The sequence below is a fragment of the Neovison vison genome, chromosome 8 (assembly GCF_020171115.1).
Source record: "Neovison vison isolate M4711 chromosome 8, ASM_NN_V1, whole genome shotgun sequence".
Classification (NCBI taxonomy): Eukaryota; Metazoa; Chordata; class Mammalia; order Carnivora; family Mustelidae; genus Neogale; species Neogale vison.
This window is the reverse complement of record NC_058098.1, coordinates 13,891,325-13,906,342: the sequence shown is the minus strand read 5'-3', so window position 1 is coordinate 13,906,342 and position 15,018 is coordinate 13,891,325. Positions and strand designations below refer to the sequence as shown.

General features: G+C 42.3%; 1 protein-coding gene across 1 annotated transcript; it reads right to left on the bottom strand.

The window, feature by feature from the left end:
- Nucleotides 1-3,020: 3,020 nt before the first annotated feature.
- Nucleotides 3,021-14,260, bottom strand: ZNF334 (zinc finger protein 334). Its single transcript, XM_044262299.1, has 4 exons — nt 14,031-14,260; nt 8,451-8,577; nt 8,094-8,189; nt 3,021-5,257 (listed from the first exon to the last, which is right to left on the bottom strand). Exons 1-4 carry the CDS (start codon nt 14,115-14,117, stop codon nt 3,492-3,494), a joined length of 2,076 nt encoding a protein of 691 aa, XP_044118234.1. The 5' UTR covers nt 14,118-14,260; the 3' UTR covers nt 3,021-3,491.
- Nucleotides 14,261-15,018: the final 758 nt, after the last annotated feature.

Here is a 15,018-nt window from a genome sequence, read left to right as displayed (position 1 = left end):
AAGCTGTGGGGACTGGCAGGAACCAGACTCCACCAGAGAAGGACTATTCCTGGGTGTCCGCAAGCTAGGTAGGAGAGTGACCTCACGCTCAGCTGAGGTCTTTTTTTAAGAATCTTCAAGCTCCATGCTGTCTTCATTCTCCACTTTCTCTCCAGGTCAATGCCATTGGCCTCTAAGTATGTGCTGATTGCTCTGTAAATTGACATCCAAAGTTCCGAATGATCATACTGGAAAAACATGATAGCTGTTATGGACTGTTCGTATCCCTCCAAGATTCACATCTTGAAATTCCAGCCCCCCAGATGTGGTGGTATTAGGAGGGGGAGCCTTTGAGAGGTGATTGGGTCACAAGGGTAGAGCTCTCATTAATGGAATTAGTGCCCCTAAAAGACACCCCACAGAGCTCACCCATCCCTCCCACCCCACAAAGACACAGTGCACCAGGAAGTGAGCCCTCACCAGATACTGCCATGATCTCGGACTTCCCAGCCACCAGCGCTGTGAGAAATAAATTTCTGTTGGTGCTTAGACCTGCAATCTATGGTATTATCATAGCAGCCCAAATGGACTAAGCCAACAGTAATTGTCTAAATCTGCTTTTCATTTTAAAGATTAATAAAATTGGGCTGGAGGCAATGTCAAGATTAGAAGTCTCTCAGTGCCCTGTTCATCATTCCAAATAAAGTCACAACAAGCATCTTAAAAAGTTTCTTACTAGAAATGAAAACCAAGGGAGGACCCTCAATCAGAAAGACACAGGTGCTTGGAAGCCCATTCCCTCCTCTGCTCTTTCCAGAGCTTCCTGTGGAACCTCAAATAGGGAAGCGTTAAAAACATTAGTTTAAGACCGAAAAGGAGAACCTGAACATATATTCCTATCAGTGGCTATTTCCCTATGAGATCATTTTTGACGAGAGGCTGAAGAACCTCATGTTTAAAAGCACAGTTGGGTTAAATGATTTCATCACAGGACTTAACAGTGGGTAGTTACACTCTAATGGAGGAATGTAAAAAGAATAGAAAAGATATATATATAATCTATATTTATAAATATCTATCAATATCTATCTATCTTTCATCTGTCTATCCATTCATCCATGTATCATCTTTTGCCCAGTCTCTTAAATTTTTTCTTTTTTCTTTTCTTTTTTTTTTTTTAAGAGAGAGAGGGAGGGAGAATCTTAAGCAGGCTCTATGTCCAGTATGGAGCCTGATGCAGGACTCAATTCCCCCAACCCTGAGATCATGACCTGAGCCAAAATCAAAAGTTGGATGTTTAACCGGCTGAGCCACCCAGGTGTACCTCCAATCCTTTAAATTTCAAGCTTCCTTTGTCATATATACATACATATACATATATATGTATATATATATATATCTTAAACCACACATAGATGGTTTTTAAACCATTGAACCACCACTGTTTTTGATGTGTGAATTCAACTTGTTCATGTTTGTGAGAATGTTTATTACTTTTTCATTTTTATTTATATTTACTATTGAAAGTACTTCGATTTCGTTTCTTTTTCACTAGCTTTACTTTTTCTATCTTGGTCAATGCTCACTTTATTGTTTTTAAAAAGTTAGGATTAGTTTTACAAGGGAGCAAAAGGAGAAATACAATAAGGGAAATCAAAATGGTGAGTTGCAAAGAGGAGATGGGTAGACTCTTGAAAATATCATTATGGAAATTTTGGATCCAGAAAAATAGACGAATGAAAAAACTTAACTATGATCTTTATGCCAAAACATCACTTTTGCTAACATTCTAATGCAATTATCCTAAAGCCTGTTTCTTGAAAATTAATCTATAAACAGGAATAGCCATTTAGGCATATATATGATATAAAATATTAAAAGCAATACCTGTATACTCATGAGTCATTTGAGAAACATGCATCTCTCGCTCTCTATAAATATAAGTCCCTCTTTCCTCCACAAATGTAACTGCTATCCTAGATTTTGCTAATCTTCCACTTACTTTCCTTTGTTCTTTGACAGCTAACATGTATGTTTCTATGTCTATTTATACACAAAGATGTTTATATATATATATATATATATATATATATATACACACACACACACATATATATATGTATATATATCTCCTCAAACAATGTACTGCTGATTTCTTTGTTTCTAAACTTTTTGGAATGCAGTTACATGATACCTATATATTTTTTCATTTACCATTAAGGTATATAATAATTTTGAAGTATTTAACTAATTAATTCATTTTCATTGCTGCAACCTTATTTCCCCGGTCTGACCATAACCAACATTTATTAATCTAGTCTATTTTTTAAAAAGATTTTATTTATTTATCTGACAGGCAGAGATCACAAGTAGGCAGAGCTGCAGGCAGAGAAAGAGAGAGAGAGAGAGGAGGAAGCAGGCTCTCTGCTGAGCAGAGAGCCTAATTCGGGGCTTGATCTCAGGACCCTGGGATCCTCACCTGAGCCGAAGGCAGAGGCTTTAACCCACTGAGTCACCCAGATGCCCCAATCTAGTCTATTGTTAATGGACATTTTTTACTTCCCATTTTTGTAAATCATACTGCAAGACTTATTGCCATGTTGTCTCGAACATTCTGGTATATGTCTGTGGGTGCGTGCACACACAAGTTTCTCCAGGGCTGTGTTTTTTCTGGGCTGGAGCCCTTGGGATTGTGGTTGAGCCTCTTCTTGTCCTTTTACTGACCCATTGCAGGACATCTGGTGTCTTTGGCTTTCCCACGCACTAACTGCAGACAACACCCTGTGCCAGTGAAAACCAAACCATCCCGGTATTTCTGAACACCCTTTAGGATGCCCAGTTGAGTACTACTGCTTTAGGGTATGTATCGAGAAGTGGGACTGTTGGGTACAGGTTATGGGACTGTTCAGTTTTCACTTAGTCTATGTACACCATATGTTGACATTCAGAGACAGTGGTGGATTGGATCACAAATCCACCACACACATAATTCATGTTCTATGGCACGCTTACATACTGTATGCCCATATACAGTTCAATACACCTCAGAAAGTCTTCACATATATATTTAATGCTATTGTAGCAATGACTTAAATTATTCCTGCTTTTATAAAAGGTACACATTTCACAGTCTATTAACAGGACATTTTCTGTTTATCTTTTCTCTAATAAGTTTGGCATCACATCCAAAATATGACTTCTACTTAACATTTTCACAAGAACATTTTAATCCATATTCTTTAAAGTGATAAATTTCCCCTCCATATCTTTGAATATTTGCTGAAAGCTTTCACATGTTCCAAGCATTCATAAGGTTTCACTCCTAGTATTTCCATTACTAACAATTGATTCTGAAACACTTGTTCTAGATGAGTCACATTTACGGGATCGTTTTCTTGAGGGTACTGGGTTTGTGGCCATATTAAATGTTTAATCCTCTAGTGCCAATAAGCTATAACTGATTGATGAAGACTTTTCTATGTGTGTTGACATCTTAGCTATTTGGCTGATCTTCACCGAACCTGATTTGTGGATGCAGGTTTCTGCTTGTGGGCAACATGGATGGGAGTTTTCTTCTTGTGTGTTTTTCTTTGATGTTTGGTGAGGGCTGACCTCTGGCTGAAGGTTTTCCTACATTCATTACACTCATAGGGTTTTTCCCCTGTGTGAATTCTCTGATGTTTTGTGAGGGCTGATTTTTCATAGAAGGTTTTCCCACATTCAGGACATTTGTAGGGTTTCTCTCCTGTATGAGTTCTCTGATGTACAACAAGGTTGGATTTCACACAGAAAGATCTCCAGCATTCATTGCATTTGTAGGGTTTCTCTCCCGTGTGGGTCCTTTGATGTTGAGTAAGGTTGGACTTCACACAGAAGGTTTTCCCACATTCATTACATTGATACGGTTTCTCTCCCGTGTGAGTTCTCTGATGCACTGTGAGGGCTGACTTCTGGCAGAAGGACTTCCCACATTCATTACATTCGTATGGTTTTTCTCCTGTGTGAGTTCTCTGATGTTCGGTGAGGTTGGATTTCACAAAGAAGGACTTCCCACATTCATTACATTCATAGGGTTTTTTCCCCGTGTGTGTGCTCTGATGTTGAGTAAGCTCTGTTTTCTTATGAAAGCTTTTCCCACATTTATTACAGTCATAGGCTTTCTTTCTGTGGTGAGCTCTCGGATTTTGAGTGAGGTGTGACTTCTTACTTAAAGCCCTCTCACTTTTGTGACACTCAGCAGTTTTCTTCCCTGGGTGCATTCTCTGGTGTCCAGCGAGTTTTAACTTCTCACACTTACCATCTTTAAAGCTTCTCTCTCTTGTGTTGATTCTCTGATTTTGAGTGAGGTGTGACTCCGTTATGACTCTCTCATTATCATGACACTTGCTTGATTTTTCTGCTATGTGAGTTCTCTGATGTTGAGGAAAGCATGGCTTTTCATGGGAGGGTTGTCCATATTTATCATATTCATAGATTTTCTCTCCGGTGTGAGTTCTCTCACTTTGAGTGTGGTATGACTTCTGCAAGGTGTACTCACTTTCATTACACTCATCAGGTGTTCCTCCTCTGTACTCTCTCTGCTGTTGAGTAAGGTTTGACTTCTTGCCAAAGGATCTCCCCAGTTTATTACAATCATAGTGTTTCTCTCGTACGTGAACTCTCTGATGTACACGTGTTGACTTCATGCATAAGGGTTTCCTATTTTTACTGGATTCATGTAGTTTCTTTTCCTTAAGGGTTCTCAGATAAGCACAGAGCTTTAATTTTGGGGTGAAGGCTTGTCTGTATTCATTACCTTCAGAGGGTTTCTCTCCTTTGTGAGCTCTTTTATGTGTAACAAAGGCAGTCTTTTTGTGAAAGGCTTTCCCACAATTATTATATTCAAGAATGTTCTCCAAAACAGAATTCTTCTGATGTTGACTAAAGTCCTCATTATGTCTGTGGGATTTCTTCTTGTGATCATTTTCACAGGGCTTGTTCCCTATATGAGTTTTCTCATGCATAGTATCAAGGAATCCACATCCATTCATATCATTAGACTTTTTTCTTACATGGTTTCCATTACTAACAATTAATTCTGAAACACTTGTTCTAGATGAGTCACATTTACGGGATTGTTTTCTTGAGGGTACTGGGTTTGTGGCCATATTAAATGTTTCTCCCAAGGTCTTATTTCTCTCCTTAATCAATATTCTGTTGTTGAAGAATAAAGCTTGCTTTGAATATTTATCTTCCTCTTCTTGGCTTCTTTCTTTCACATTATTGGTTTTCTGGACTTCTAGAAATATGGGAAATTGACATACATTATAAATCTTAACACATTTCTTAAGAAATGGCATTATACACAGGTGGCCTATATGGAGTGGGCTCTTGGGTTTTTAGACACAGTATTCTGGGATGAAAGAAGTCCTGAGCAAATATTTATTCTATTCTTTTGGTTTGGTAACGTGAAAACAAAGACAAAAACACATATTGTAGTAGAAAACAAAAGAAGAGGAAGCTGAAAATTAACACAAATGGCTTTGCTTTGTTATAAATGAGATGTCAGGATGGATAGAGGATTTGAAATAAGACATAAGGAACAGTGAGTTGGGTAAAAAGGATGTCAGGAAAACAACACCTAAGGATGGAAGATTTTCAAAGGATGGGCAAAGACAAAGCACACTGAGGAGGGAGACAAAAAAGACTAGACAGTGTCAAGATCAGGTTGACAGCAGCTCAGACTAGAACCATATCCTCCTCTCCCCCATACTTTAGCACCTGCAATGAAATCCTTACTCTGCTCTCCATGTTCCCAAACTCTTCCTCCTCCTTCCCACTCTGTACACCAACTCCCAACTGAACTCATAAAATCACTAATTTCCTTGGGTCTAAGGGTCCATTCCTATAGTTCATCCCCATCTCTTCATAGAGCTGTGATATGGTAAAACACTATCCAAAGAGAGTGTTAAAACATAAGAGAGAACAAGCCATGCTTGCCACAGGATCTGGTTCACCTCTGTATTCTGGTTGTTGGTGTTTTCATTTGACTCTCTCAGGACTGATCAACAGTTATCTGTCCTGACAGACACCCTCTACATCTCCCTCTTTCAATCTGCTGATTTACTTGGCCAACTGATTGTGTCCTCTCACAATACTAATGTTTAATTCTACCTTTATATCATGTTTTCTTCCTCTCTGATTTTTTTTCTGTGAAAACTCAAGCAGCTGGCTATCCAATTTGGTCCAAGGACCTTTATTAATCTTTGTCTTAAAATTTTTTTTAGCTATGCATGATTATTACTATCCTTTGCTATTCTCATTTTAGCAAAGAACAGCAATTATATCCTTAAAAATATGTGACTTTTCTGTAGCAGATAAAACAAATAGAAACCCATATGCCAACTAGTAAAATTTGATATTGGATTTTTATACCTAGAGTTTACCCTAGGTTCTTATACCTAAGTTCACAGCACATGTTCAATGATCAGCCCACAAGTCTAAAGTATTGTCAGATGTATCAGATCAGCGTACTTAATTCTGTAAATTGGACATTTCTAGCCACATATCCACTCTCATGTTCCTCACTTCACATATTCTGTCCTTAGCTCTACTCAGTACCTACACATCCTTCAGGGCAATGCTACTGTCCCATTGCCCGCTCTTTCTTTCTTTTAAGAATCTCATTACTTCAAGTTCCATTTGTGGCAAAGTTTGCAAGTAAATACTACCTGACACTTTTTTCCATGGCTGGTTTGTGTGATGTTTACCTTCTCTTTCACCTTCCATGACCAAGCCTGATTTTCATTACTTTTGGTTGTAATCCACATTTTAATTAACTAACTAATTAATTGATTGATTTTTAAAGTAGGCTCCACATGGGACCTGAACTCACGACTCTGAGATCAAGACTGGAACTGAGATCGAGAGTTAGACACCTGGCCAACTGAGCCACCCAGGCACCCCATTCCACTTTCTAAGTTTAGGATTTCAGCTGCCTCCCACCACTACTGAAAATGGAATTGACATTTTGTTTTTATTTTCCCTGTGGCCTCTGAATAATACGCAGGAAAAGAAGAGGCAATGCTGAGTTTACAGGTGCATCTGCGTACTGGAATTCACTCCTTCCTTCTCAAAATGCCTTGTTCATGGGACTTTTGGGACATCACCATCTTCTGGTTCCCTCCCTACCATACTGGGTGCTTCTGCTCATTCTTACTTGAGACCTGCTAGAGTCACGTGCCTTCTTGACCTCCAGACCTAGCGTGCACAGGTGCAGCCCTTGATCTCCCCTCTCACCTAATGCCTCACTCAGAGCAGAAGTCAGTCTCACCAGGCCCAGAACGCTTTGCTCCAGCTAACTCTCTGACATCAGCCGCTACTTTCTTTTGAACCATCTTTGGTTCCATTGACTCCTCGATGTTCCCTGATTACACCAAGCACACTGCCATCTCAGAGACTTCACACCTGCTGCTCCCTCGATCTGGAAATCTCTCAGATAATCTGTGGCTCACGCCATCCTTCCATTCAAAACTCTATTCCACTCTTCCTGTACTGTTCCTTTCCAAAACCAGAACTCCCTTTCGGTTCTTCTACTCTACATGTGATTTGAATTTTTCATACTGCTGATGACTACCAGACATATTACTTTTTTTTTTTTTTTTTTTTGCTAATTGCCAATTTTTTTTTTTTTTTTTGCTAAATCTGCCAATTTGCTAATTTGATCTACTGATAGGAGTAGAGACTTTGTACCCCCTTTGCTTAGAATGGGACCGGTGCATATCAGGTCCCTAATAAATATTTGTTGAATATAAGAATGCACCAATAACTGCACAATGACAGCGTGTTCGGCACAGGAGGAAAGGTGAACAATGGTCGTTACCCAACAGAGAAAAACAGAAATAATAGTCTAGGATGAGGAAAGGAGCAATCGGATTCTACAAAAACCAGCCCAACCTCTCTAGGCATTAAAGCTGAAGAGAACACAAAGGGCACTTACATCTGAGCGTGCTGCTTGGAGGTCTGAAATCTAAGGTAGGGAGGTCATCTGTCTTTAGTCAGAAGGCTCTAAAATGAACTGGCCACTTGGGGTCCAGTTCCTCCCAGTTGCCTTCTCTCCAACACCGTGAACTCACCTGGGCGGCTCGGACTTGGGAGTTCTCTCTTTGGTACCCATGGCTCTTCTCCTTGCTCCAGCTTGAGTATCAGCTCAGGCGTGGTGACACAGTGCCCTGTTAAGGGGAAATGACATGTGGCTCAGCAAAACCACTTAAAGGTCAGACCCTTTGAAGAATCAAAAGGGAGAAACTTTTGAAGCTGTGTAGTGATAGGGCTTTTTGCCAGAAGGGTGAGAGTGTAACAGACTTTCAAGTTCCCTAAAAGGGTCTTTGAATCCAAAATCTCAAGCCTGAAACTCATTACTCCCTATAGTGATTTGGGGGCTGAGACGGGAAGGGCATGCTGTGGGTACTTGCATGGGAAGCTGCGCTTACCCAGGGACACCAGCTGCCTGTAGTTCTCCAGCATCACCTCCCTGTACAGGAGCCTCTGGGCAGGGTCCAGCAGCTGCCACTCCTTCTGGGTGAAGTCCACAGATATATCCTCAAACGACACCGAGCCCTGTAACAGTCCAGTCCTGCTCACTGGGAGGTGCTCAAGACCCGATGGCACGGGAAATCCATATGGAAATAAATATCTACTGTGTTCATTTTGGCGGGGCGGGGGAGAGGGAGAAAGGGGCAGAGGGAGAGAGAGAATCTTATTTTTTCTAAGATTTTATTTAACAGAGAGAGAGAGAGAGAGAAGGAGAGCACAAGGAGGGGAAGCAGCCGGCAGAGGGAGAAGGAGAAGCAGGTTCTCCACTGAGCAGAGAGCCCGGAGTGGGACTCGATCCCAGTATTCTGGGTTCAAAACCCAAGCCAAAGGCAGCTGCTTAACCAACTGAGCCACCCAGGTGCCCCTACTGTGTTCATTGTTAAGAATTTACCAGAACATGTTACAAAAGATGGCAACCATGTAACTTCCTTTACATTATACTTTGCGGGAGAAACAGAAATCATAATAGAAATGCTCTGCCTCTGTATTTATTTATTTATTAATTCATAAAATAAAGAAAAATTGAGTCCCTCCATATGTTTAAACGATCCTAGTAGTAAGGGCGCTAAGACAAAGGAGACATTGGGCCTGTTTTTAAGTTGTTCACAGACCAACAAGGAGACTTTCTACAAAGCACATACATGCCCAGTAATAAATTACATAATAATAAATAATGACACATATTAAGTTAAGGGAGTTGCAAGTATGGAACAAGTGATGGAATAAGGTTGGGGGCTTCCATGAGATTCAGAGCAGTGGAGATAGTCAATGGTCAGACAAGGAGAAATTTTGGACTTTCTCCTGGAGACCAGTGGCCTCCAAATATGGAGTCACCCCATCAACAGAAGTTCCTAAGCATCCCTCCGCTCATTAATTTCTAAATGACACATGTCTAGGACTCTTGAGCTAGCCACCAAAAGTAAAGTTTCCTTTCTTAATTTTTTCTAGATACAAAAGAAACATGAAAGAGAATTATAGAACTTTCTTTACATACCACACACTACTTGATGGTCAACTTCAGTTCTCTGGGGTGGACACCTGGCTTTGGAGATGACTTCCATGGAAATGGGGACATATACCTAAGTGACATGATCAGATTTAGATTTTGAAAGCAATGCCCTAGCAGCAGATTGGGAGAGGGTTTTAAAGGACCAGTTTTCAATCAACATGATCTTGCCTGCTTGGGGGGCATTTGGTGACATCCAAAGACCTTGGTGGTTGTCCCAACGGACGAAAGGGGGCTTCTGGCATCTAGTGGCTGGGGTCCAGAGATGCTTCTGGACAGTCTGCAATGCCCAGGACAGCCTCTACAACAAAGAATTATCTGGCCCCAAATACTGACTGTGTTGAGTTTGAGAAAGCCAGGGTACGGTTTTGCAGGGACGGGAAGGGAAGTCAAATCAGAGAGGAAGGTAATAACCATAATCAGAGATGACTATAATGTTGTAACAGGGGCATTTAGATGTGGACCTGATTCTAAATGGTATTTGTCATCAATTGGTCAAGGCAAGAGGGGCAATGGAATAGTACACTGGGGCTAGTACTCCAGGGTTATCTCCAAGAGCAGCTGAGTCAAGGCTGGTGCCCTACACCAAGACTGAAAAGCCAGGAGGAAGACTAGGTCAGGCAGGAGAGAGAGAAAGAGAGGGAGAAATCTTGGACATCTGTGGCACACACAGGTGGGAAGTTCCAGGTGACAGATGGATATAAGGTCTTGGGGCTCAGGAGAGAGGTCAAGGATTAAGATACATTTTGGAAATCAGGAGTATCTCGGTGGTAGCAGAAGCCATCTGAGTGGGGAACCTACCCACAAGGAACAGAAGACGGAATATTCGGAGCCTGCTGGGGAGGAGGAGGGAGAGGCGGCCTTGGGGAAGCAGGAGTTGGCAGATGTATCTATCCATGGAGAGCAGAGCAGGTCCATGGTGGTGCTCAGGGGGAAAACTTCGAAGGAATGACGCGATCCTCGGGAGCCACCGGTGGTGACAATTTCAAGAATAAGAAAGGCTCCTAACTCGACATGATGGGCTGGGCACACACATTTATCTCTTGGGCTTCCAAACCATAGCAGGGAGAGACATACATAAAAACACCACTACGGGACCGGGCCAGCGGAGTACAGGGAAAGGGGGCTGTCAGCAAGGGACAAATGCTGAGGGGTTTCTGTAAGTTACAGAGGAGGAGGCAGATTCTGGAGGCCACGTGCTCGTCCCCTACTAGAAAACCCAGAAGGTGCACAAATCTCAGGTTCTGTTCAGAGCTGGGCAGGACCGCCCAGGTCAGCAGCAGCTGTGTGGGGAGACCCAGGAGAGCGAGTGGGCTTATGAGCACTGCTACGCTCCTGGCTCTCTCTTGCCCCCCAAAGGGGTTGGCGAAGGGTCAACACTCAGAACAACCTTCCCTATAAAAAGCAGGGCAACCGCCTCCAGGAGTCTGCATGAACTTTGCAACCGGAGAGAGAAGCAAAGTGCTATGCTGAGTACCCTGAGGGGTCCCAGCTTTGCTTGTAGGGCAACGCTAGGGAAACAGACCAACGCTAGGGAAACAGACAGCTCTGCCATCAGGTAAGGCGCTGCCGGCTCTGGCAGGGGGAAAGGAGGGTCCCCCTGAGCTCTGCCCCGCTCTGTACAACCTACAGAGAGGCCCGTCTGGACACATCTCCCACCAATCCCCGGAAAAGCCCCCACGTCTGTCCTTCCATTCCGGGGAAGAGCTTGCCACGGAAACAGGTCTCTGTGCTGCCGAGTGAACACAGCAGCAGCTGCCTGGACTGATCTTCCGATGTTTTTGTTTTTCCATTTACAACAGGAAACTAAAAAGGGCCCAGACTCTGCTGGTGGGAAAACAAACAACTGGAAAAATAAGCATCAAGAAAAACTGCGTAACAAAATATTATTTTATGACAAATATAAATAATAAAATAAATAGCAATAAACAATAAAAAACAAATATAAATAACAGTGTCATTTTTACATAAATAAAAACCAACATCCTAAAAAGATAAGTACCAAGACAAATCAATGGAAGCCTATGAAAACTGAATTAACTTAGATGTTGAAGACAATAATTTTTAAGACTTCCAATTGGTGTACCCAGATTGTTGTCAGAATCTTACTTCCATAAAGTGAGAGAAGTTGGCTCTGCAGAAAGGCCAAGGACCCAGATAGAACATACTCAGTGGTTGACTTAGGAAAAGAGAAAAATCTAAAACCTAAAACCCTCCAAAGAAGGCACTGAAAATCACATGACTTGGGTAACTAAAAATGAGCAAATCTCTTAACACACATAGCAAAAGAAAATGGAAAATGGAAAAGATGACAGAAAAGCAAAGGAAGAACAGCCGGACCACAGCAGGGAGTCACTGACCGCCTCCTGGGAGCTCTGGGTGGCGTGAACACAGAGGAGGCAGGAAGGGAAATAATCTCGGAAAATCACTGCAAGTGTCCTGAGGCACAAGGCTTCGTGGGCAGGAACACCTTCATCAGGTACCAAGCAGGCGTCTGGGCAGATGTGGCCTGGTGACGTAGCTCAAAGCCCGGGAGAAAGAAAAACTTTGCCAGAAGAAAGAATAAAACTGGGGTGAGAAGCAAATTGGCCCATGACTTCTCCTCAGTCACACAAACAGGAGATGGTGTTTTCTCCTCACACCCCCTCAGGAGCGCACACCCCAATGCTACAGCTGGTCAATCCTGTCACGGGGCGGAATAAAGGTACTTCTGGACACGCAGACTCAGAAGGCGTAAGACTGTCCATAGGCATCCAACGGAAGTGAGCAGTCAGAGAAGGAACACAACCGGAGGACAGAGTAGGTGAACAGACAAGAGCAGGAAGAATGGTTCCTGGTGAAGCTGGCCAAGGGAGGACTTACAGACCATGCGAGGGAAGAGGCAGAGGGTAACTCAACAGGAAACTTCAAAAAATATTCACAAACTGTATGTAGGCAACATTTTAAACATTTTTGGACAAAGAGACATATTGTGGGCGTGAAGCCTGAGAATTCTTGAAACTTGGGAGGAGGGATTGATGGGGAAACTGAGGCAGGTTGTGCCGGTCCAGCAACAGGCCATTTGGAACGACCTAGTAAAATCAGCCCCTGAAAAGACAAAGAATGACTGATCCTCTGGATCAGGAATCTGGATCATGAGGAATGCTCATGGGAGCAGAGGACACCTGAAACCCTCTTTCTACCAAAGTACAGTCCCAGCTCTAGGAAATAAAAACACAGGGCACCCCGGGAAACACAAATAGGTTTTTAGTATACGTATGTCCCATGCAAACTATACTTTCTGTACCCTGTGTCCTATCTGGCAATGCCATGCCTAAGAGATGTCCCATCCCAAGTCCTTGGACAGTCTAGAACAGAAGCAGATGGTATCTTACTCCCTAAAAATGGATGGAAAGCTTGTAGTGGACTTGGACTCAATGACTCAAGGACAAAGTTGACCTATTTGGTCAAATCTCATTTATTTATTTATTTCCTTTTTAGTAATCTCTACACCCAATGTGGAACTTGAACTCATGACCCCAATATCAAAGTCACATGCTCTACTGACTGAGCCAGCCAGTCACCCTCTGCCTGGCCGATTTCTAATGATGTATCCTTAAAACCACTCCAACTACAAGCACCTAAATTTGTTATTTATACTTTCAGTAAAATGGGTGTAATAAAAGTCCCTACCTCATAATGCTGTTGTAATTAAGCCAGGCAAGGAATTTAACTGTGACCGGAACATGACAAGCAACCCTAAATTGTAGATAACATTATGACGCTTTATCTTCAGACTCGGGACAGCAAAAACCAAAACCAAAAACCAAAAAAACCCAGAAAATGTATATTAGAATTGAAATAATTTTTGTTCAAGTAGCTAGAAGGTATGATGCAATTGTTAATAAAGAATTCAAAAAATAGGGGCGCCTGGGTGGCTCAGTGGGTTAAGCCTCTGCCTTCCGCTCGGGTCATGATCCCAGGGTCCTGGGATCAAGCCCTGCACTGGGCTTTCTGCTCAGAGGGGAGCCTTCTCCCCCCCCCCAACCCCGCCTGCCTCTCTGCCTACTTGTGATCTCTGTCTGTCAAATAAATAAATAAAATCTTTTTAAAAAATTAAAAAAATAAAATTTATTATGTAAAGAGAAAGTGGGAAAAGAAGCACTTAAAAGGTTTCCATAGAACTTGAGATAAAGGAGTGTATCTTATTTAGATGGTACCATGGGTGAAAATGATCCCTGATGTCGAAAGAAAAATACATTCCTATATGTGTCCCACACATCAAAGGTAATCAATAATACAATACAAATCACACGTAGACCTTCAAAACCACCAGAAGAAGAAAAAAGGAAAGTCAGACGATATCCCAAAAAAAAGTCAAAAAGTGAAAGAAAAAAAAAAGAACAATTGATAAGAAAGCAGGGTCACTAAAAAAACGTGAAGTCACTCTTAGATCCCATTGAAAAAGTTGAGTAAGAAGTAAATGACTCACCTGCGATGTGTTCATCTCCCGCTCCGGGGAAAGTTTCCAGAACTGTGAGGCCAGCGCTGGAGGAAGGGAATGGGGCAGAGCAACCATGAGAAACAGGGTCTGTCCTGAAGGTCTTCAGAGCCCTTGCCTAGAAATCCACACACAGTAGCTGATGGCCAGTCACACAGTGGGAGGAAGTGTGTGACCCTTCAATGGGGCAGGTGTAACTGTGGGTATTTAAGAGAAGCATGCTTTTCATTGGGGGAAAGTATATATTCTTTTTTTTTTTTTTTTTTTTTAAGATTTTATTTTATTTATTTGAGAGAGAGAGACAGTGAGAGAGAGAATGAGCGAGGAGAAGGTCAGAGAGCAAAGCAGACTCCCCATGGAGCTGGGAGCCTGATGTGGGACTCGATCCCGGGACTCCAGGATCACGCCCTGAGCCGGAGGCAGTCGTTTAACCAACTGCGCTACCCAGGCGTCCCTCTTTTTTTTTTTTTAAATAAAGATTTTATTTATTTATTTGACAGAGAAAGGGCAGGAGAGCACAAGCAGGGGATGTGGCAGAGGGAGAGGGAGAAGCAGGCTCCCCGCTGAGCAGGGAGCACGTTGGGTGGCTCCATCCCAGGACTGCAATCCCAAGGGCAGTTGCTTCACCAACTGAGCCACCCAGGTGCCCCTAAATATTCTTATCTGATTGGTTTCTTACAATTAACAGCTTTCTTTGGTTTAATAGCAGACATATGAAACAAGCCAAAGTCCAACTAAGAAGGAGTTGGTTAAACAAATCTTAGCATAGCAAAGATGGCATACCATGGCTTTGGCCATTATTAAACAGGTTACATTTTGACTTTGTTTTGACTTAACTGAGCCACAGTGGACAGAACAGGGGCTTGGGAGTCAGGGGGGTCCCAGTGGTTCCTCAGGTTCTGGGACTAACAAATAATGCGAACCGAGATTATGCTGATATTAAGGACGCTGGCAATACTTGAATGGTACTTACTATGTA